This window comes from Petaurus breviceps, unplaced genomic scaffold, assembly GCF_028583685.1.
Source record: "Petaurus breviceps papuanus isolate PSGF00001 unplaced genomic scaffold, PetGlider_PUasm1.0 490, whole genome shotgun sequence".
Lineage (NCBI taxonomy): Eukaryota > Metazoa > Chordata > Mammalia > Diprotodontia > Petauridae > Petaurus > Petaurus breviceps.
Window position 1 is genome coordinate 10,084,526 of NW_027186352.1, and position 24,160 is coordinate 10,108,685.

The window sequence follows — 24,160 nt, forward strand, 5'->3', positions numbered from 1 at the left end:
CACTGACACACACATACACAAACACACACAAATACACAAACACACACTCATACATACACTCACACACAAACACACATATACACAAACTCACACAAACACACTCACACACAAACACACACCTTCAATCACAAGCTAGTTATCATGGGAAATGTAGAGGATCTTTTGTTCAGGAATGGATTGGACCAGACAGGTTCCCTCCACCCCAGGGGCTCTGTGGTTCTCCGCAGGTCTTCACAGAATCTCAGGCTTATCCACATCTTTATATTTTCAGATCTGCTGAGCGCCAGTCAGCCTTGGCACCAGGACTTGGGCTGCATATCTTATGCTGTCACTTTTTGTCATTACATAAATGTGACCTTTGGGTTGAACTCTCTGAGCTATGGGAAGCAGGAAGACTCCCAATTGTACCTAACGTCACACACCTCTGTTAAGGGCCTTCTAGGTGCCAGGTACTGTGCTCAGAACATTCTTATGAAGAAGAAAGCTAGAAAAAACAGTGATCCTAGCCTTAAAGGACTTTGGGGCCTTGGGTCCATACTTAAGCCAAGACCTTGCTGCTTTTTTCTGTGATCATTCACTTCTCAAGTTTAAGTCAGTCATGACTTTGAAGAGAGTTCTGAGCCTGGGTCGTACACTGAACAGAAAGGAAAAAAGAACCCTGTTGAGCAAGAAAACCCAAGGGTGGCCTTCAAAGGACCCTTTTCAACTGACTTAGTCCATTCCACAGAAACACAGGCCTTTGGAGACAGACAGGAACTCAGAGATCATTTGGCCAACCTATACTTAAGCCAGAACTCCCTTCACGATGTAACAGGCTGTTGAGTCTCTCCTTGAAGAGGGGCACCTACTGCCTCTGGAGGCTGCCCATCCTTATCTGGGAGGGCTCTCATTAAGAAGTTTTCTCTTCCACCCATCCTCCATCTGCCTCTCAATGCCTTCTGGCCATTGCTTTTAGATTTCCACTCTATCTTGGATTTTTAATCTTTAGATTTTTAATTTTTTAGATTTTTAATCTTTAGATTATCCCTCATCTTGGGTTGTCTGGCCAAAGATACCTTTACAAAGGGGATAGATTCCAAAGTTCACAAAACAACCTTTTGGATTTTAGATTACATTTATTCCCAGGTAAATTGTTATGTTATTTTTCCTTTCCCAGTGGGGTTTACTTCCAAGGCACCACCATTGGAATGGCGCCCATCATGAGCATGTGCACGGCCGAACAGTCTGGAGGGGTCGTCATGGTAAGCAAAGTTAGCAGGGGTGTGGATTGGCCCCCAGAGACTTTCCCCTTCTCTCCACTGTGATAGCTTTACAAATGGCCATTGCCCATTGAGGACATAAAGGCTTTTTCTCTCTGCTTTTCCAAGTTCAATTACAACTCAAACTCCAATTATTCCCATGTGCTTTTATCTACCCAAATCTCTTTAAAATCATTGATGATACACAACAAATTGAAATTGGTGGAGAGTGAAAGAAAATGTATCACTGGCCCTATGTCCACTACTCAAAGCGGGTCTGTAACGTCTGGTCAAACATTCACCTGGGGGAAACTGAGGCGTGTCAAGACCTGGGAAGAGTAGCCATAGCTGGGTATGAGCAAGGTCTGGCCAGTTGGGTTTAGCCAAGAGTTGTCACTGGAATAGCCTCCGAGAATCATAGTCCAGGGCCTGGGGTTTTCATTATTTGCCATCATAAAGGCCATCGGTACCTCCAGGCTGATGGACAATACCCGTCTGTGTCTTGGAAAGAGGGTTTGAAAGGCTGATTGTTGTAATAAGGGTAATTCTTCAGTGTTTCTGTTTTGTGTTTATGTCAGAGGACAGTTTGGCCTGCAGAACACAGTCGAGCCTTGTTCCCTCTGTATTTAGGGGACAGCTGGGGTTCATGTGCAACCCCCAGGGGAGGGCTGCCAAGTCCTGTCAAAGGAGTGTATGTGGCATAGTCGCCCTGTCTGTGCCTGGTCTGAATATTTAGTGCTCAGACAGGGCCTTCTTAGCCTGGCCTTCTGTCTCCGTTAAACAAACAAAGTCTTGCCCTTCTGAGGAACCTTAAAAATCTCACCACATTTTTTAAGGAGAGTATTTCAAAAGATCCAGTTGCATGTCAGGGAGCAAAGGGCTGTTTCCCATAGTCTTGTAATCCCTCCTCACGTATTTATTTCCTCAGCTTATCTTCCTCATGAGCCTACACTACAAACTTTCCCCATCCGCTTTGGGTCATAGTTAGAAGTTAACATAGACACACGTCTTGAGGACAGATGAATGAGGCTTACAACCAGGGTCTCAGCCCTCACAAAAATCATTTCAGCCAATCAGTCAGTGAATAATCATTTATTAAGCGCCTAACATGTGGTAGGCATTGTGCAAAGTCCTGGGGACACAAAGAAAGGCGAGAGACAGTCCCTGCTCTCCGTCCTGTCTCTGTGAGTTTTCCTTGGACCCAGAGACCTTCTATGCTAAAGCAGCCGTGGAAGGACATTGCTGATAAATGTGGTGCCCTTGGGACCAGGTTAATTTCTAGGCAGCTCTAAACTACATTTCTCATAAGGCAAAGCCGACAGAATTTTTAAAAAGGGAGAAATCCCTGATCTATGACTCTGTGACAATTCATTACTGACTTTACAATCCACTAAAGTTAATTTGAGAGAGAGTGTGTAACAGCTAAAATCAAATCCTCATTCTTCACAAAGTCCTATTCCATGACAATTAAAATTTCTAGAGATAAACTCCGATTATTAAGGTGTTTGTTTTGACACATGTCACTTAGTCTGTCTTCAAACACTCTGCCTGTTTCCTTCTCCAAAAAAGCTACAGAAGAGTGTCACAGCAGCAGCAGCATAATTAAAATAATCAAAAAGGAATATTCTAGGCCAAGACTGTGGGACTGAAGATTCTACTTAATGATCAGATGTATTCTGTTCATTTATCAGCCAGCACCAGTGAGGAGATAGTCTTTAAAGCTTTTAACATCGGCCAGGGGAAGGTGCTAAGTGACTTTGGGGTGCCAGGCACTAGAAAACACAAGGAAGTTTGGAATCTTGACCGTGTCCAAAAGAAGACCACCAGCTGGGCAAAGCACCCAGACTTTCCTATTCCTTCTATGCCTTTGTGGCTGAAAAAAGTACATTAAGGTGATTTGCAGTCATGAAACTGCTATCACTCCATACATTCAAGTCCTAAAAGAAGTCCTGGAGAGAGCACAGAGGCCTTTTATCACAAACCAAGAGCACGCTGCCTATCCTGTGGTCTTGAATGGATTGATTGATTGATTGATTGATTGATTGATTGATTGATTGATTGATCGGAGGGCTCTGGTGAGCTGTTGGGCCCTTGCTTTGGCTTCCCAAGGCCACAACCCTTCAGGCTATCTTAACTCACTTGCCTTTGGTTACTGACAAATGCCATGTATCAAGGTGGCCACCTAGCCAGTGAATATTTACTAAGTGCCTACTATGTGCCGGGTGCTATGCTGGGGACAGAGAGGGTCACAGAGATAGAAGTTATGTAGTCCCTGTCCCCAAAGGAACTTAAATGATGAGGAAACATTTCTTTTTGCTGCTTCTGAAAGAGGTGATCGACATAAAATCATATATGTAGCTAAAAAGCCCCTGACATACCCTTCTAACGCCTTATGGCAGCAGAAGACAGCTCTGGGCTCTTGGATAACGCTTTCGGGTTGGTGAAGCCCTTTACAAATATCTCATTTCAGCCTCACAACAACCCTGGGAGGTAAATGCCATTATTGTCCCCATTTTTAGAAGAAACTGAGACTGGGAGAGGTTAAATGACTTAGCCAGCATCATACCACTAAGTGTCAGAGGTAGGTTTGAACTCAGGTCTTCCTAAGTGCAGTCCCCCTCTCTGCCCATTGTGAAGCCACCCAGCAGCAGAGCGTGTGGAGCACTGGGCTTGGATTCACTGGCGCAGGGAAGTCCTTGCGTGGAGCTCAGTTCACGGCATTGAAGCTCAGAGTGACCCTTGGCCATCTGCTCTGCTGACGCTCCCCAAGGACTGCTGGAATTTCCCGCGTGGTCTTTGCTGATGCCAGCCCTCCTGGAAGGTGAGCGCCAGAGAGCAGGAACATCTCTCTCACTCTTGTAGATGAAGTCCCATCACTTAGTACAATGCTTTCTACAGAGTGGGTGACTTTGTTCCTTCCCTTTTGCAAACTGACAACTCACCTGTAAGTTACAGACTTTGGGATTTGCCCAGGAACAGAGAGTTCCAAAGAGCTTAGCTTTAGTGCAGGTAGGGACCTCAGACTGCCTACTTTTAGAGATGAGGAAACTGAGCTCCACAGAAGTCGAATGACTTGGCCAGGGTCACACAGCTAGTGAGTGTCTAAAGTGAGATGGGAACCCATGTCCCTGTCCCAAGTCAGGTCTGCTTGCCTTGATTCCCCTGACCCAAGCCCTCAAGGTCCCAATGTGTAAGAGGAGGACATGAGCCTGGGGTCTCTGGCTCCAAAGTCAGCCGTCTACCTGCAGGATGATACATACGACACTCCCTCTCAGTGTCTCATTGTTGTTCCCCCATGCCTATGATTTCACTGGTAGTTGAAACTCCCAATAAGGATGTTCTTTCTACCTATGAACACCAGAACCTACAACTTAGTCTTACAGGATTGCCATGTCCACTGAGCAGTTAATTAACTTCCCTGGGGCCACCCACACGGTCCGTGTATATCAGAAGCAGCACTTGAACCCAGGGCCACTTGACTCCAAACTGCTCTCTACCCACTACGCCCCTTATTATGGAAAAATCCCCCCTCGAAAGTTCATTTCAAAGCCCTAGACGTCGCACAATCCCCAAGACCCAAGAGGAGATCATTTTGTCCTTATTGAGGGCACCTTCTTTGAATTTTCTCCAAAAACATGATAACTGCAGACTTCAACATGTGCCAGTCACACTCTCCTCTCCTTCTCACTGTGTATTCATAAGGTTTGCTTCTGCAGAAAACTCCCAAATCTAAACCGAGTAATGCACCAGGGATTTCATCAGTTCTCAGGATAAGCCTGAGTTCTTTCCCATGCCGCTCCTTTCTGGAGTTTTCTTAGGCCACATGTCTTCTGGGGTCCATTTAGAAACAATGGCTCAGTGAGGGATTCCCACCAACAGCTGATAAAAAGAAGAAAATATCTGTGGTTTCTTGGGTGCCTCTCAATTAAGACAAACACGATGAAGAGCTGTAATAGTAGGATCGATCTGTTTTTCCCCTGGAGAAAGTTGTCAGCTTCCTGAGTCTGATTCCTGAGAATCAGAAAGGTCTGGATTCAAATCCAATTTTACTTTGGGCAAGTCAGCTTCTGTTTGCCTCAGTTTCTGCAACCGTAAAATGAGGATAATAATAACACTTATGTCCCAGGGTTTTTATGAGGGTAACAATGAGATAACATTTGTAAAGCATTGAGCGCCGTGCCTGGAACATAGTAGGCACTCTATAAATTCTTGTTCCCTCCCCCCTCCCCTACACACACCTTCCACCCCTGCCCAGGACCTTGCTGCAAAAGTTTCCTTTCTCTTCTGGTAACACAAAACATCCCCTCATTAATTCATGACATTCTCAGAGCTAACTGGCCAAGAGCAAAGTATTTCTACAACCCAGAAGCTGAAATATTGCTCTTCTGAGAGGTTTGTAAATTATGTTCATTAATTAACAAACCATCACTGACCCAGTTTAGTTAAACTAAATCCTAACCTCCATGTATTTATTTCTAATGTCTGTGGGAGGAAATCTGGTTCTCTGCTAATAGTGGGGTCACCAAACTGTCGTTACCCAAATGGAGAAATGACCTTGCTACAGACAATCTTGTTGTCAAATGTGGAATCCAGGAGCATAAGCCTGAAAATCCAGAGCCACGGTCCATTTTCACATTCTGTCTCCTCTGTCCCAGCTTCAGCAGCCGAACAGGCCTAACTCAATTCTATCTGTAATCTATGAAAGCCTATTAGAATAATACCCCCTGCCACCATTTATCCTGGATTGTCCTGAGTGAACTAAAATGGTCTGGAGTTGGTAAAAACAGGCACACTGGGGGCCTTTTGCTCACTCACTGTAATTCACCAAACCTACCTTTCCATACTAATTTTATTTTGGGATGACCCAGAACAAAATTAAATTAAATTGGACCTTGATAAAATAGGGGTGGTTGGTTCTTCTGCCCCCTATAGGAGAAAGTGAATTTATGCAAATATGGATTTTATGCAAATAGAATCATAACTTCTGAGGAAATTCAAACATTAGGATGGAGAAGATAGCATGAAGTACTTCAGCCTGGGGAAGGTGTGGAGAGGCCTCAGAACAAGAAGAAAGGTGTAGATGGGCCACCAGGAGGCATCTCAAACTAACTTGACATTACAAGTGCATATATGGAGCTTCTGATGCTTACTCTCGTACATGGGGTCCCAGAAAAGCTGTCCCGAGGTTGAGATACTGTGTCAGCACACTAGAACCACAGAACATGAGCCCCCACCAGTGGGTTCTCCTCTGTCTGTCCATTCAGGAGACACACTAGTGTAAAACGAAAGATTTAATCAAATAGAATAAAAAAGAGAAGATTCCAGCCAACTCCCAACATGTGAATATGGGGAACATTCTGCCCCAGGTTACGACACTTCTAGTAGGGAGGGAAAGCATGTGAGGCCCTATTGTCTCCAAAGATGTAGAACAGGCTCTTCTTTTCTAACTGAAAAGCAGTGTAGACTCTCCCAAAGATCAGTTGCATGAAGTTAATGGGAGTTAAGAGTGACCAAGTGGAAGTGAATGCTGTGCTTCTCTCTTTCTTTGAGGATCACTCCGACAGCCCTCTTGGTGCAGCCGTCACCCTGGCCCACGAGCTGGGTCACAACTTGGGCATGAATCATGATACCCTGGAGCGGGGATGTCACTGCCAAGCAATGACTGATAAAGGAGGCTGCATCATGAACCCGTCCACTGGGTGAGTAAATGCAATCAGGGCTTCCCGCTGCTCCCAGGCTCCCAGGTTCCCAGTGTGGAATTTCTCCTGTGAAACGTTCCTATAGACGGTGTTCTTGATTTTTCAGTCAACAGAAGCTTCCAAAACCAAATTTCTTGACAAGTGAAATAGTTAGCTGGGAGCTCCACAGTGCATAGAGCACCTGGCCTGGACTCGGACAGATTGAGTTCAAATCTAGCTTCAGACACTATCTGGGCTGATCACTTGGTCTCAGTTCGCCTCCGTGTCTCCATCTGTAAAATGGAACAATAATGGCGTCCACTTCCCAAGGCTGTTGTGGGGATGCTTGTAAAGAGCTCAGCACAGCACCTGTGCCTGGTAAGCAGTAGGGACCATGGTGATGTTGGCTTGTGCTTACCCTTACTGTCACTGCTGCCCTCCCCTGGGAGGGCCACGAAGACAGAAATCTTTCCTCTAGGAGAAGCAGTGGCATATTTCTCCTTGTCGTAATTCGGAAAGCTGGGATTATAACCTAATTCAGACATAGGTTTTAGATTTGATTCTGCAAAGGAATCATAGAATCGTAAAGATGGAGGCTGTCTAGCCAGGCTTCCCACCCAGTACAAGAATCCTTGGTATTTTGTCCAGGAGAGAAGGGATTGCGCTGAATTCTGCCCATCATAAGGAGCTCACTTCTTCACTGATTCCAGAACATTCTAATGCCTCCTCCAGCTGGGGGGAAGGAGAGCCGTTCCCAGAACTCTGTCTGCTTCTGGGCACCCCCATTCAGCAAGGATGCTGATAAGGTGGAGGGCGTCCAGAGGAGGGTTAGCACAGTGGGGAAGGACCTTGAGATCGTATCGATTGATGGGGGCAGGGAGACAGGTGGTAACCTGAACAAGGTAAGACTCCATTCAGCAATTAGACCTTTCTTCAAGTGCTTGAAAGGCTGCTGCATGAATGGAGGCTTAGCTTTCTTCTGCTTGGCCTCAGATGGCAGAGCTAGAAGGGGTGGGTGGGAATTACAAAGATACCAATTTCAGTTAGATGTCAGGAAAAGTCCCCTAACAAATGGGCTGCCGCAGGAGGGACGGAGTTCCATTACAATGAGCAGCGAGCATTTAGGGAGGTCCTGTGTTTGAAGCACCATATTAGGAGCCAGGGATACCCACAGACTACCATCCTCCTCAGCTGAAATCTTTGTGTTTCTACAAGATGTCTTCCTCTGTTTGCATGGTGCATTCCCCCAGTCAACTGTGATGTATATGGGGACCAGAGTCAGGTAGATATGAGTTTGCCCTCTAAGGTTAAGGAACCCCACCTTCAATCCTTCCTCTGTTTATCTTCATAGAGAGATTTTGGAGGCTGGCTGAGTTGGCCAAATTACTGAGAGATTTGAAAACCATGAGAGGCAGGGTCACACAGTAGGTAGAGGCTTTGGAATCCATAAGATCTAGATCCAAACTCTGCCCGTAACACATTTTAGCTGCGTGATTCTGGGAAGGTTGTTTACCCTCTAAATGTCTTTGGCAATTCTCTGAACCAATCTAGAACAGACTGGTTTGTCAGACTCTGTTGGTGGAAGGAATTCCCTGCCCATCAAGAGTTTGCTACAGTGATAAAACCATAGGTTTCAACCCCCAAAATGAAGACTCTATTTTGAGATTATTCTTAGTGCGCAAACATTCGAGTGGCACTCTGACCTCATCAGTGCAGAGGGCCATTAGCCCCTCCACCAGTGCAGATCGCCGCTCAACCATGACCCCTGGTACTGTGATATTCATGTCTTCCTCCAAACTTAACGGATGGTGGCATCTTCATCTACTGCACTGAAAGGCCTTCCTTACTTCCTCTAGACATCATAAGGATACCACTCACCATTCAGCCAGCCCACCTTCTCTTCCCACCCTTCATTTCTGGGCTGATGCCTTTTATGCCTGTTTTCAAAACTTCCTCAATGGTTTAATGTGACCACCTGCTCCCATGGGCCGTGGGCCTCTCCATCACCCTCCGGGTGAAGGCCACTTTCTGCTTTTCTGAGGTTTGGGCCTTTGTCTTGCGGCTGTGGTCTCCTGTTAGACTATAAGCTTCTCAAGGGTAGGAGCTGCCTTTTGCCTTTCTTCGGATTTCCAGCACTTAGCACTGGAGGAGCTTAATAATTATTAACTGACTCATTTCCATAAGGTCACACAGCAGAAGGTTGGTATTCCAAAGAAAGGCCCCGGCCTCTGGAGAAGCTTGAGGTCTTGAAAAGGGGTTTGCAGTTGGGAAGACATTGACAAAAAGTTACCAAAGTGCCTAAAATAATCATTGAACTTCCCAGCAGTGTGAGTTCTTTCTCAGCACTTTTCCCTTTGCTGAGCTCACACTTTTCAAGATCTTTTTTACTTAGTTGCTCATTTACTATTCCTTCCTTCCTGTTCAAAGGGTGGTAGCTTTAATTTGCTTCCACGGAAAGAAAGTTCACTGTGAGGTTGGTGAATTAACCACAGAAGTCCAAAGAGATACAAAGGTCACGCCACCTAGTCAGCTCTCTGAAGCCAGCTGCCCACAGGGAAATGATGCTGCTGCTTCTCCCCCATATTCCTTTTGTCCCTCTTCATCTCTTGTTCTTGTGAGAGGATAGTGCAGACAGGATTCTGCTTATACAGGAAAACCAGATTGCTTCCCTGATTCTGGGCTGCCTTCTCATTCTGGGGAGGGGCCCTGGGCTCTCACAGGCCAGGCCAGTGGAGAATTAGCACTGGCTGCTTTTACCTCCTGGACCAGGATGAGGGAGCAGAATGGTTACTGGATTTGGTACCAGAGGACCTGGCTTACACCTCAGGTCTGCCAACAAACCGTGTGACCTTGGACAAGTGCCATCCTCTCTCTAAGCCTCAATTTCCCAGAATTGGCACAGATGATCAGTATGATCCCTCTCAGTTGCCACTCCTGCCACTTCCGCCATTTCTAATACCTCTAGATATTAGTTCTCTCTCCTTCCTAATCATGGCCAAATGGAAACTTTGAGTATGAGCTTTGAGCAGAAGATAGGCCAGTCCTGCAAGGAGCAGTTCTCCTAAGCAGGAAAGGACTCATTTAAGTCAATTCAACAAACATTTATTAAACACCTACTCTGTGCCAAACACTGTGTGAGGTGGTGGGAATGCAAAGAAAAAATGGAAAACATCTTTACTGCCAAGGATCTTCCATTCTACTCGAACATGTAATCAAAGAAGTAAATGCAGGAGGATTTGGGGAGGGAGAGAGAGAGCACCAATAAGAAGGAAGATTGGAGAAAATGTGGAAGGGATTTCTAAGAGATGGAGCAGAGGAGGGAGAGCATATGAGGGAGGAGGTGGGAAATGGAGGGCCAAGGTCTGATTGAGCAGGTAGGACAGGTGGGCTGAAGGGCAAAAAATGCAGGAAGGGGCATAAGGAGAAATGAATCCGGAAAGGTCGGCTGGAAGGAGATTATGGAAGTACTTCATTAAAAATTTGAGAACTTTGTATTTTATTCTAGAGACCAAGTTTTTTTTCACTTTTATTTGTTTTTAATTTGTGAAATAAAACAAGCATTTCCATAACATAATATAATAAAAAATATGATTGTACATGAAACTGCAAGTGTCAATAGCAAGTACAACTTGCTATTCCTTTTAAATATATAAAAAGTTATCTTGTAAGTTTCTTTTTTCTCTTTTTCTTCCCTCCCTACCCTCCCTAGAAATAGATACCAATAGACACAAATAGGTATATATGTAAAATTATTTTTATCAAAACTTTTATTTTTAAGTTTTTTCTCTGGATGCAGATAGCGTCTTTCTTCATATTTCCTTTATAATTAATTTGGGTATTTATAATGGTCAGAATGACTTGGTCACCCAAAGTCTTTTTTAAAACAATATTGCTGTTACTATATGCAATGTTCTCTTGATTCTGTTCATTTAGCTTTTCGTTATTTCATACAAGTCTTTCCATGTTTTTCTAAGATCATTGAGCTCATCATTTCTCATAGCACAGTAGTATTCCATCACAATTATATACCACAACATATTCAGCCATTCCCCAATTGATGGGCATCCCTGCAATTTCCAATACTTTGCCACTACAAAGAGAGCTTCTGTAAATATTTTTGGAACATATAGGTTTTTTCCTTTTTCCCCTAATCATCTTTGGAAATAGACCTAGTGGTATTGCTGAGTCAAAGGGTTAGTTGAATAATTCAACAATTCAATAAGGCAGTTGAATAATTCTTTGGGCATAATTCTAGATTGTTCTCCCAAATGGTTGGATCAGTTCACAATTCCACCAACAATTTTTCTACAAAACCTCCAACATTTGTTGCTTTCCCCTTCAATTATTTTAGCCAGTCTGGTCAGTGTAAATGATATCTCAAGGTTGTTTTAATTTGCATTTTTATAACCAATAATAATCTAGAGCATTTTTTCACAAGTCTATAAATTGTTTTGATCTCTTCATTGGAAAAACTTCCTGTTCATATCCTTTTACCCCAGGTGACTCAGGGACTAAGTGTCAGAGGCATATGGGTGCTTTAGACATGAGCATCCTTTCATAGGTCTGGGCGGGACTCTTGAGAGTGGGGATTGCTTCATTCTTGAGACTGGCTCACCGAGGACCTAGCCCAGTCCCTGCCTCGCAGGAGCCTTTTAATCAATGTTTGCTGATTAACTGATTGATAGACTTCATTCACTGGCCACCAAATCCTGCCCCAGGAGCAGATGGAAAAAGGCTGGCTGACAGTGCTCCAAGGCTTTCTTTCAAATTCCCTTAACAAATGCTATCAGGTCCTTTGTTCCTGGGCTCACACTGAGGAGATTGTCTGGCGGTCCTGTAGGCTTTAAATTTTCAAAGAACCAGAAGAAAAAGAGCGTTTTTCCTTCTTTCTTTCCTTTCCTTTTCTTCCTTCCTTCCTTCCCTTCTTTTTTCCTTCCTTTTTTCCCTTCTCTTTTTCCCCCTTTTCCCCCTTTTCTCTTCCTTCCTTTTTAAATAACTCTCCAAATCTATCATTTTTAAAGCCCACTCATTCACATTCACAAATTCTGAAATCCTTTTGAGGACAAAACTCACCATGACAATTTCCCACCACAGTAATTAATGAATTAGGCACTGAGATAGAAAACCTAGGGTCCAAAAAGCTGGCGTCTTCACCTCTCCCCGACCTGACCATGATGCTATCTCAGAGAGCAGGCTTGGAGGGCCTGCTCCTCAAAGAATTTGGCCCATCCTGAATTATTGCTGCTCTCTAAGTGGGTGGGTGAGTGAGAGCCATGGGCTTTATATCTTTGGATAGTTAACATTTAAAACCTGTCTTGGAAATTACTTTTTGGTGAAAGTAATCTCCAGGGATAAATGGAGAATTTAATCACTGTTGGACCTGTCCATTAATGAGCTTCCTTGAGCATGAGACCTAAGTGTGTGCCGTGTTTATGAGCCACAAATATTCAAATGACTCTGCCCTGGCAGCAGAAAAGCCTTATCCCTGTCTCAGAGGACTGGGAGAAACACGAAAGAGATGATATTTGCCAAGTATTCTGCAGACCTCAGACCGCTTTCTACAGGGCAGCTCTTTATTGTCATCAATCATCATCATTAGGTGGGATCAGAGAGAGAGACAGAGAGACAGAGACAGACAGAGACAGACAGAGAGAGACAGAGACAGAGAGACAGACAGACAGTAAAAGAGAGAAACATGTTTTCAGTGGTATAGCGAACTCCCAATGAGGAGAATCCCCTACCAATGAAAGCTGACAGCTCTTCTGTCACTTTTAGCTTTAAATGCTTGCCTTGGGGCTCTGAGAGTTGTGACTTATCCAGGGTCACACAGCCAGTATATGCCAGAGGCAGGACTTGAACCCGTCTTCCTGCTTCCATCCAATATGCTACACTGCTGTTGTTGTGGTTACTACTACTAGACCTCACCACCACCACCACTATGACTACTACTACAGCTATTTGCACATATAAAATGGATTATCTTTATTTTGCTTGACCCTAGGATGGAACTAGAAACATTAGGTGGAGGTTTCAAAGAGACAGATTTGGACTTGCTGTCAAGAAAAACTTAAGAGAGCTGTTCCCAAATGTAATGGGCTGCCTGCAAAGGTCTGTGTTTGGATGTTCTCTCTGTCTCTGTCTCTGTCTCTGTCTCTCTCTCTGTCTCTCTCTCTGTCTCTTTCTGTGTCTCTGTCTCTCTATCTCTGTCTCTCTGTCTCTCACTCTCTCTATCTCTCTGTCTCTCTGTCTCTATCTCTGTCTCTCTCTCTATCTCTCTGTCTCTGTCTCTCTCTCTGTCTCTATATCTCTCTGTCTGTCTCTCTCTCTGTCTCTCTCTGTCTCTGTCTCTCTCTCTGTCTCTGTATCTCTATGTCTGTCTCTCTCTCTGTCTCTGTCTCTCTCTGTCTCTCTACCTCTGCCTCTCTGTCTCTGTCTGTCTGTCTCTCTCTCTCTCTCTGCCTCTCTCTCTCTGTCTCTCTCTCTGTCTCTCTCTGTCTCTGTCTCTGTGTCTCTGTATCTCTCTGTCTGTCTGTCTCTCTGTCTATCTCTGTTTCTCCCTGTCTCTGTCTCTCTGTCTCTGTCTCTCTCTCTCTCTCCCCCTCCTACCTCCTTCTCTCCTTCCCTCTCTCCCTCCCTTCCTCTCTCTTTCTCTCTTTCCCCCCTGCCCCAGCTTTGCCTCTGCCTCATCTCTCTGGATATCTTTTAGAAAAGGCTGAAGGTTCACTTGTTGCCAAGCATGTGTTTTTTGAGGGATCCCCACTTGGATGAGATCATGGCCTCACTGGAGTAGTGATTAGTCAGCTGCCCATCGTTGGAAGAGAACATGTCACAAGTATCTTCTTAAATGCTTCCAGATCAACAAGCCTTCAAAGCAGGTAGAAGAATGATGGAGGGGCAGCCTGGGGCAGGAGAGGCGCAATACACTCTATACTATGTCCTCTGCAAATAGAACCTCACCATCTCTAGGGAATCCATTTTCCATTTGGATTCTGCTCTGGGTGTCCTCTCTGCTGCTGGCTGCACTTCTCTGGGGGCCCACATTTCTCCCTGCTTTGTACTTTGTACAATATCACTAATCAAAGGATCATCAAACAGCCTTTACTGTTGCATCTTTCAAGAATCGTGTAGGAATTTTTCCTTTAACTATATTTAATATATTTATACTTATATTTAATATATTTGGGGTTTGCATTGTCTAGATTTCCCAGCAAAAGAGAAGCAGTGTTTTTCTTTCCACAATCCATCTTGACTATTCTCACATTTTGTCATCTTTGCCAATTTGTTGGGTATGAGGTAAAACTTTAGAGTTGTTTGAATTTGCATTTCTCTTGTTATTAGTGATTTGGAGCATTCTTTCATATGGTTGTTAATATTTTGCCATTCTTTTTTTTGAGAACTTTTTGTTCAAATCTCCTGACCAATTGTCTATTAGAGAAAAGCTTTTGGTCTTACACGTGTCTGTTAGTTATCTATATAGCTCAGATAACAAATCCTCATTACACACAGTTTTCCCATTTGTCCATTTTCCTTCTTATACTAGATGTACAATTGTGTTTTGCAAAAGCTTTTCAATTTCATGTAATCAAACTGTCTCTTTTATCTTTTGTAATTGCCTCTATCCCTTGTTTGGTTAAGATTTCATCTCCTGCCCATTGCTGCAAAAAGTATGCAATCTGCCTCTCTTCTGATTTTTATGCTAATTTTTATCATTCAGGTCATGTACCAATTTTTAATTTGTTGCAGACTATAGTGTAAAGTGTTAGTCTAAACTCTATTTCTGCTTTCCCGTTCACCCAATAGTTATCAAATAGAGAATTTGTTTTTCCTAGGTAATTCATTTTTTTAATTTTATGTAATACCAGGTTAGTGAGTTCCAATATTTCTGATTCTCCTTTGTCTAAACTTTTCCTATTTTCCTATTTTAACTAAACTATTCTCTTATTTTAACCAGTACCAAATAGCTTTGTTGACTGTTGCTTTATGATATAATTTGAGACATGGAAGTGCTATTTCCCCTTCATTCCTTCTTTTTTCTCATGATTTCCCTTGGTAGCCTAGGTATTTTGTTCCTCTAAATAAATTTTATCTAGATCTGTAAAGTATCACATTGATATTTAATTGGAATAACATTAAATCTTTAAATTAGCTTTGATGATATTGCCATTTTTATGGTACTGACATGGCCCAGCCATGAGCATTGAATAGTCCATCAGCTATGTAAGTTGTTTTTTTTTTAATTTCTTTAAGGACTGCTTTGTAATTGAGTCAAAGCAAGTATGAAGTGTGCTTTGGTAGATGGACTCTCAAATATTTTGTAGTGTGAATATTGCAATTATTTGGAATGAGATTTCACTTTCTGTTATTACTGATTGGTTTTTGCTGGTGTTATATAGACATTCTACTGATTTTTGTGGATTTATTTTGTTACTTCATCTTGTATGATTCTAACATCTATGGGAGGAGTCTTTATGATAATGCTTACTTCTATCAATGCAAATGCTGATTTTGTGGCTAACATACAATCATGCCCTGGACATCTTCTCTTTCAGACAGTTTTGATGCTATTCAGTTTAAATATTCAACAACATTTCTTAAAGCTCTACAACAACAACAAAAACATGCTTTGTTGGGTTGGAGATGCAAAGATGAAAGATAATTTTATCCCTGTCCCTAAAGAGCTGACAATGTAGTTCTAACGCCTGTGGTCTTTCCTGTTTTCTTATGTTTATGATGGCACTCTGAGGTTGGAATAACCCATGGCTGATGATCAGGAAGCACAACATCATGGGAGAGGTTATAGGAGCCAAGATCAGGGGGTCATCTTCCCCTCTGCCATTGATTGAATGGCCAACCACAACTTATCTCTGCCTCCATTGCACTTCTGAAAATACTTATCTCAAGCTCTCCCCTCCTTATTTTCCAGAGTTTCTATAGGAATGCTTGAGCCAGGTTTTCAGTGTCCTTAAAAGTTCCAAAATCATTATTAAAGTTACAGTAGGTTATCCTACGGGCTCGTGTAAAGTGTTCTCTCACTTTATAGGACTACTGAGTTCTAGTCCCGATATGACCCCTAATTCACTGTCTAATAGAATATGAGTTCTTTGAGGAACTGTCTCATATCTTTGTTTCCTTAGCCCCTCAAGTATGGTACCTAGAATACAATAGGTACATAATAAATGTTTACTCATTCATTGATCAGTTACAACCATCGGTAAACACCTCATTTCTGTGGGTTTCGGTTTTCTCCTCTTGCCAAAGATGCCTTGCCATTTTAATGTTTTCTGATGAACCTCTATGTCCGTGCTAATCTGGGTGTGACTTGAGCTCTTTGTTCAAAAAAGCATTTCAGAAACACCCTGCAAGGACAGGGAGTGTCAGAGGCAGGCCTCAAACCCAGGTGTCCTGAGTTTCAACGCTGGCCTATCTACTCTACCACACAGGGATGAGGACTGGACTTGTGGTTCCATTGACATATGGAACTCCCAGCTCAGAAAACTCTCTCCATCATGGCAGTCAGCACCCTCTCTGCAACTTAAAGCCTTAGCTTTGCCCTGTGCGCTGAGGGGCAGAGGGACTGGCCCAGAATCATGGAGATCATGTGTATCAGCAGCGGGTCAAGAATTCAGTCTTCTTGACTTTTCGGCCAACTCTCTATCTACCTCAAAGACAAAACAAGAACAACCCCTGTCCTCAAGGGGCTTCCAATCAGATTTTCCTGAAATAAGGAGCACACCTTTCTGAGACTCTCAAAGGTCTTGAGGGAGTTAATGCCGTCCCCACCTGCACCAGGATGTCAGCTAGCATCGATTCATTGACTCTGGTCCCTTGTAAAAGGGACGGGGTGTTGTTACTGCCCTTAGCTGGCATTTGTAAAACATTTAGTCCATTCAGAAGAAGGATGCCACATTAACTACATGTAGCAGGACCTCTGTGCTCTCTACCCCAGGATTTGTAATGTCGCTCTTACTTTTATAAAGATAATTATGGCTTGGAAGAATTTTTTCTTGTTAAGACCTTGTTTTCCTTTCCTTGCTGTAATCAGCTTCATATTTTCCAGTGCAAAAGAGGTGTGTGTGTGTGTGTGTGTGTGTGTGTGTGTGTGTGTGTTCAAAAGAAATGGTGCCGAGTCTCCTGGGAAGCTGAAGTTGGGGTGGGGTGTTATTGGCGGGTTTTACTTTAGATGTGATTAGCAAAACTTTGAATAGGAACATCCCCCCCCCGCAACATGTCAATGGTAGTGCACAGAGTAGTGTGTTGAGTCATAAGAATAACTTAGTTGAACAAAATAATTGAGGAAAGGTCCCCTTCTCCAAGGGCATAAATAAATCACACCATTAAAAGCCTTCTGGGAAAAACATCTCCTATGAGCCCCTACCTGCTTCTCCCCCAAAAAACAATTTCCAAGATGCCTTTGGGCTCCTAGTGAGGGAACTTTCTCTCCCAAGGCACATGGGTCCCAGCTCTGCCACTTAAAGTCATAGAGCATTGCCTGGGACACTGAGCGTGTGAGTGGCTCTCTCACAACCCCGTGGCCAGGGTGTCTTGGACTTGAAAGTAGGACTCCCAGGACAATGGCAGTGTGCTCTCTTGAGACCAAAGATCTTGAAGAACTGGTCTTCTGAGGTCCCTCAGAATTGGCTTTTCCATTTATTTTGCCCAGTTTTTAACCCATCGTTGATATGATCTTAGCTTTACACCTAGCAGAGGCCTTAAAGGTTACCTAATTCAAGCTCCTCATTTCATATGTGGGGAAACTGAGCCTTAAAAAGACTATATCTTATGCAAATTCAGGTGGACAAATTCAGAGGTGAAAACCACCCTGAATATGCATTGTCACTCTACCAAATCAAGCATTTCTTTTTTGGTAGTCAGTAAACAAGTACAATATATTCTCGGCATCTTTTAGTGGATTTTTTTTAATCTATAAAGATGTTTGCTATAGATTGTTTTGTGTATTTGAAAGCCTGTCTATTCTTTTCTCCTATTTTGATCAAGGAAACCCTTGATACACGTGTAGCTCATTCTTCTAAATATTTTGTAAAAATAAGTTGGTAGTGATTAATGTCCCTTGGTCAAATTAGTCATTTTCCCACAATAATAAATGCTGTAGAGCATTAAAATTGATTCTTCAGTTCCTTCAAGATTGTGTTTCCTTCTTCTGTAGGGCCTTGGTCTTCTCCAGCTGGGCTTCCCACCTCCATTTTCTTAGAGCCATTATACTTCTTCAGTCAGCATATCAGAGACAGTGGTGTCAGAATCCAAACTTGGTGATTCCAATAATATCGATGTAGAAAATAGCTCTTCATGGAAATGTCAACAGACTCAATCCATTTTCCGTCCATTTGTTGTGTCCCTTAGAGTTTCATCCTTAAAGACACTTTGAATGATCTGGTTTAATTAAATCTCCTGCCAAACCTTTTATGGAGTTGTTATTTTCCCTCTGTGGCTTCTAGCTATCATCCTCTTCTGTAAGACTTTGTAAGCAAGTTTATATTCTAAAATGATATTGCCGCTGTTCACCATATCTCTGCAAGTAAAGCAAGAGCTTTCTAGCAGAGGTGATTTCTGGACGCTTTCGGGCTCTTTTTGTGACATTTGCTTGGTTGTTAGACTGTGTCAATAATTGTTCTTGTATCCCCATTTTTTAGTGTTTGAATAGGTCAGGTTGAAGTCATTTTAATTACATTCTATATCGTTTTCTCATACTTTTCTTCAAATTTGGTCTTGATTGTTGACTTTGCTTAACAAGTCATAGTCTCACTACACATAGAAAGATGATTCAGAAATGATTCACATATCAGCAACAAGTCATTTCCTGTCAAGATGTAACCAATTCCATTTTATTCTGACATTATTTGATGCTTACTCATATGTATATACATATAGATGCATAAGATTTCTGTATCATCTGTAAGCCTTTGTATTCTTTCATTTTTACCGCTGAACCATTTTTCCAGCATATTTTTCACTGTCTACTCTTATGCCTACCTTTTTATTAAGGTTACTGTATATTACAGTATATGTTGATTGCTCTGGAAGGCCTTACTCAATGTAGAATTTCCCTCCCTCCTCATCCCCTGTCAATACTGACACATAAGCCATCACGATCTTTATATCATGGAGTCACAGTATAGAAGAGTTGAAGACCGTCTTGCCCATCTGTATCCAAACAAAAATCACTCTTACATTACACTCCGGGTCTTCTTCCAGTTTCCTTGAAGACATTCAATGAGGGGAAAGACTGGGGAGCCCAGGATTATACGGGATTGAAGGTTTTCCTTTCACTGAAGGTGAAATTTACTCCTTTGTCTTTTCCTCTAGTGGCTCCTAATTCTGCCCTCTGGGGCCAAGCAGCGTGCGCCTAATCCCTCTTTGATGTAATGGCCCTCCAAGTACTCAAAGTAAGCCATCAAGCCTGGAGTTTTCTCTTCTTCACACCAAACATCTCCAGTCCCTTAACTGACATGAACTCAAGGCCTTCCACCATCCTGGTCACCCTTGTCTAGATGTTCTCCACCTTATACATGCCCTTCCTAAGAGGTGGTGTCCCAAACTGAACACCATCCTTCAGATGAGGTCAGACCAGGGCAGTCTGTGGTGAGAACATCCCCTGCCTTAACCTGGGTGTGCTTCCTTTCCTATCAGAGACTAAAACCACACCAGCATTCTGGGGTGTCGCATCACCATTGATCTTTCTGCTTTTGATTACCCTGAGCACTTCAAGGGGAGAGGATTAAGTGTAGTGTGTCCTGACGTTTCCCGTCTTTGAATATATGTCGAAGCTCTTTCTTCACCTCACCAGAGAGAAGCCGAAGTCTGTCCTTCCATTCATCACTAAGTCGCTTCTGGTTTTGTTTTTAGCAAAAAACGTCCAGACTGATAAGATCCGGCTGCCCCATTGGACAAGGACCTAACCATGTACACCAGGAACTGCTAAGTTTAGGTTTACAGACAGTCTGAAAATGGTCTAAAAACCAATTCTTCATTCCCTCTACTCCTGTTGCCTCCATTCTACCATCATCACCACAGAGGCAGCAGGGAACCTAAGGGACTAAGGGCCATTTTGTGGATTTCTTTGTTTCATGGGAAGCCATTGGTCACAGAATCCATCACCAAGTGGCTACTCCATGCTCCTTTTTGCCAGATATCAGAAAGCAAATGTAGTCTGTCATGGGGACAACACTTAAAACTTCTCTTGCTCTTTGGGGCCTCCCAGGAAGTAATTTATCAATGGTCCAGTTTCCAAGAGTCCAGGGTCATCTTCATGACCAACTATTAGCCATGATACTTGTGCTAGGCCCAGTAGGTTCTGCCTAGACATGAAGAATCAGAGCAAATCTTTGTTGGGGATTTCAGAGAAAACCTCAAAAAATTATTTACTTCCACACTCAATAGATTGGAACTAAAGTCAAAACCTGTTTTCAAAGACAAGAAAACAGATTCATTACTTTGTTGGTGTTTTGGTGGGGTTTTTTTTTTTTTTGCTTTTTTTCTATGGGGGATGGCAGGGCAATTGGGGTTAAGTGACTTGCCCAAAGTCACACAGCTAATGTTAAGTGTCTGAGGCAGAATTTGAATTCAGGTCCTCCAGGCTCACTGTGCCACCTAGCTGCCCCGATTCACTACTTTTAAAAAGAGAAGGTGCCAACCTTCACTGGAAGAGGGAGTTTCCTCACCAGAGAGTTCCCTCCACCAATGAAATCACAAGTTCAATCAGTCCCTGTTTGTGTCCCTAGTTCCAAAAAAGAAATAGAGACTCTGCTAACATCAAAACACCACTTGGTTAGAATCAATTTAATTATCTAGTGAAAGTAATTTAATTGGCTCAATCCAGACATTATCATAGGAGAAAAATGAAGTGGCAGGGAGGGCTTCTTGTAAACACTTTAAAAAAGGACATCAATACCAAGTTTGTCCTAATTTCCTCCTAACATAATTAGATATTGTTCCCTGCAGAGAGAGCACGTTATCTGTCATTCAGGCTGAGTTGGAATACTAAGCTTCTTTGCTGCAATGCGAAGGGTGAGTGGCCTGGGCTCTTAGAGACTTGGTGGAATCAAAGCATCCAAGCTCGAGGCCGAATGTCTGCCTTCTCCAGAGGCACGACTGGGTGAAGCTGACCCAGAGCAAGGAGAGCAGGGTGCTCGGGGCGCCTCCCTACGAAGGATGGCAGGAGCTCCCCTCAAGCTCCGGTGCTCCCTCTGAACAGCCACAGGAGGCAATGTGCTCTTGGTTGGCCATTTACTTCTCCAGCTCATTTTACAAAGAGGGAAACTGAGCTAAACTGGGTTAAGTGACTTGCCCAAGGTCACACAGTTAGTAAGAATCTGAGGCCAGATTTCAACTCAGGTCTTCCTGACTCTGGGTCCTGTGCACTGCCCACTGTACCACCCAGCTGCCCCACATCTGGGTATAGACATCTGGATAAATAGGTAGATGAGGCAGATCATGGATCATCCTTTGACACTTACTGACTGTATGTCCGTGGGCAAGTCACTTAACCCTGTTTGCCTTAGTTTCCTCATCTGTAAAATGATCCGGGGAAGGAAATGGCAAACTCCTTCAGTATCTTTGCCAAGAAAACCCAATAGGGGGTCACAGGCAGTCAGTTATAATTAAAATGACTGAACAATAACCACAGTAGGCCTGGTGTGGGGATCACTGGGTCGAAGGGTAATCATAGTTTAGTCATGGGGAGGGGAAGACTTCCTGGTGCGGTTGGACCAAACCACAGTTCCCACGGGCAATGCATGAGTGTGTCTGCTTCCCCTTTGCCCTCCCTACAGCTATCATTTCCCCTTTTGTGTCAACTTTGCCAATCTGATGGGCGTGAGATAAAATCTCAGAGTTGCTTTAATTTGCATTTTTCTAATTATTGGCAAGTTGGTGCATTTTTTCATATGACTGCTGACAGCTTGGATTTCTTCCTCTGAAAACTGCTTGTTTCTATTCTTTGACCATTTATCAGGGGAATGCTTCTTATTCACACAAATTTGAACCCATTCCTCATATGTTTTAGAAATGAGACCCTTATCACAGAAACTTGCTGTGAAGATTTGTTTTCCCCGTTGCCCACTTTCCTTCTAGTCCACTTTGTCTTCTTTGGTGCTTTCTATCCCTTGTTTGGCCATGAACTGTTCCCATATCCATATGTGTGAAAGGTAATTTCTTGCTGGTTCCTCTGCTCTAACTTTTTTTCTCTTCTCTAACCTTTTAAAAGATAAAACCCTTTATTGTGTCCATTGAAAGATTATCTTGGCGTGTGTTGTGAGATGATGGTTTTTGCCTAGTTTCCGCCAGACCTCTTTCCAGTTCTTCCCGCAGTTTGACTTTGTTCCTTTTCATTAACTGCCCACCCCAGCCCCTTCTCACTCTGTCTCCTGCCCCCTGCTTCCTTCAAGACACAGTTCAAATTCCACCTTCTTCAGGAGGGCTTTTCAGTGCCCCCACACCCCATCACTGAAGGCCAACATCCCTCCCTCTGGGATGAGCTCTCATTTACATACACACCCATACATGTGCGTGAATATCTCTCATATGTTGTGTGTTGTATCTCTCACCAGAATATGAGCTCCCTGAGGGCATGGACCATGGTTTCTTTTTATTTTTTGTCTTTCCTTGTATCCTCAGCACTTACCTGGGACCTGGCACACAGTGGGTGCTTAATAAATGCTTGTTGATGATGATGACAATGTGGATGAAGATGGTGATGAGTGTTTAGTGTTTGAACTGGCTTTGAAGAATGCCTAGCATTTGGATGGATGACGGTGAGAACAGCAGAAGGTGTCAGGGGCAGGTGATGAGTGCAAACATACCTGTGTCTGTAGCTCTGCCAGCTGAGCAAACACAGAGACAAATACATAACTTATTTTAATAAAGATTTCCTAAGCATCTTTAGTCTGGGAGAAATGCTGGCTTGGAGACTGGCTGGGCATCTTTAATATTCCAGGATGTGTTTACCCCATAGCGACAGATGGGCCCTGTGCCCCCCAAGAAGAGATTCATTTATCAAGTACCAGGAAATTCATAAATGGTTAGCACACAGAGATGAGAGACAGAATGTTGGGTGTGGAGGGGAACAGTAAAGGGGCCAGTTTCACTGGAACAGAGTGTGTTATTAAGCCACATGGAAAGCCATAGCTCTAAACTTCAGGACTGGCAGAACAATCATGACCCTGAAAACAGCAGCAGCTGGAGGAAACTGCTCAGTCATTCCAACCACGGGCGTCTCAACAGCACCAGCTTTCACATAGGTTGATAAAGAGGCTTATGATGAAGCCGCCGCCCCCACAAGGAGACTCCCTCTGCATAGTTAATGCTGTTCCCCAGTGCAGCTTTCAAGGGCACAGTGACCACAGCTGGGAGCCAGGCAGAACAGAACCAAACCAGCCTCCACTCGAAGGCTTGTGACCCATGCCAGGAGGAGGGGGCACCAGAAGGTGGTCGTGGCCCTTGTATTTGCCAACAATCCAGCCCGGTTTGAATGTCGACATTAGCTGCTGTGTGTTCCTAGGGCTGGTAGGCGTATGGCCAACGAATGCTCTGTCTTTCATTTTGGCATTAAGTTGAACCTTTTATTGCTGGTAGAATAGATAACCCCCTTTCCTTTTTGTTTTTGTTTTTTTGGATCACCTTCGTAGATTAGAGAAATGCTGTCCGCCCCAAATAGGGAAATGTCTGAATTTCAGCCGGGCATTTGACCAAAGCTCTAATGCTGTCTTTGGGGACAAGATGGGCAGAGGTTGACTGGATGATAGTTTAAGCAGGGGCTGGTAGAGCAATCAGATCCAGAAGATGGACCCTAATGGAGCCATGTAAAACTGAAGAGAGGTTTCTAGTGGAGTGCACCACGAACCTGTCCTTGAATCTGTTCAGAGATTCTCCAAGGACTTTTGAGACCATCTAGTCAAACCTCTGCCTGAAAAAGAATACCCAAATCAAACGTTTGTTTGACTTGACTGTGTGCTTGTTAGAAGGTAGGAGAGAGAAAGTAAATGCTTATTAATTGAAAAACCAAAATGTAATTTAAATTTTATTTTAGCTATTTTTAAAGTCCCATGATAACATAGCCAGCAAGTGATCATTTAGCCTTTGCTCAAGGATTTTTGTTAAAGGGGAGTCCAGCACTCGGTCCTAGGCCCTCTTCTCATCTCTTTCTAAAGTCTCTCTCTCTGTCTGTCTGTCTGTCTGTCTGTCTGTCTGTCTCTCCCTCTCTCTCTCTCTCTCTCTCTCTCTCTCTCTCTC

The 24,160-nt window shown here is 43.4% G+C and overlaps 1 protein-coding gene across 1 annotated transcript in view; it reads left to right on the forward strand.

Annotated features, from left to right (window-relative positions):
- The window catches only part of ADAM12 (ADAM metallopeptidase domain 12), a 382,969-nt gene that overhangs the window by 270,068 nt on the left and 88,741 nt on the right, over window positions 1-24,160 (forward strand). Inside the window, exons 10-11 of the mRNA XM_069101636.1 lie at window positions 1,157-1,241; window positions 6,789-6,937. Coding sequence (XP_068957737.1) covers window positions 1,157-1,241; window positions 6,789-6,937 — 234 coding nt within the window. The remainder of the gene's footprint in view (window positions 1-1,156; window positions 1,242-6,788; window positions 6,938-24,160) is intronic.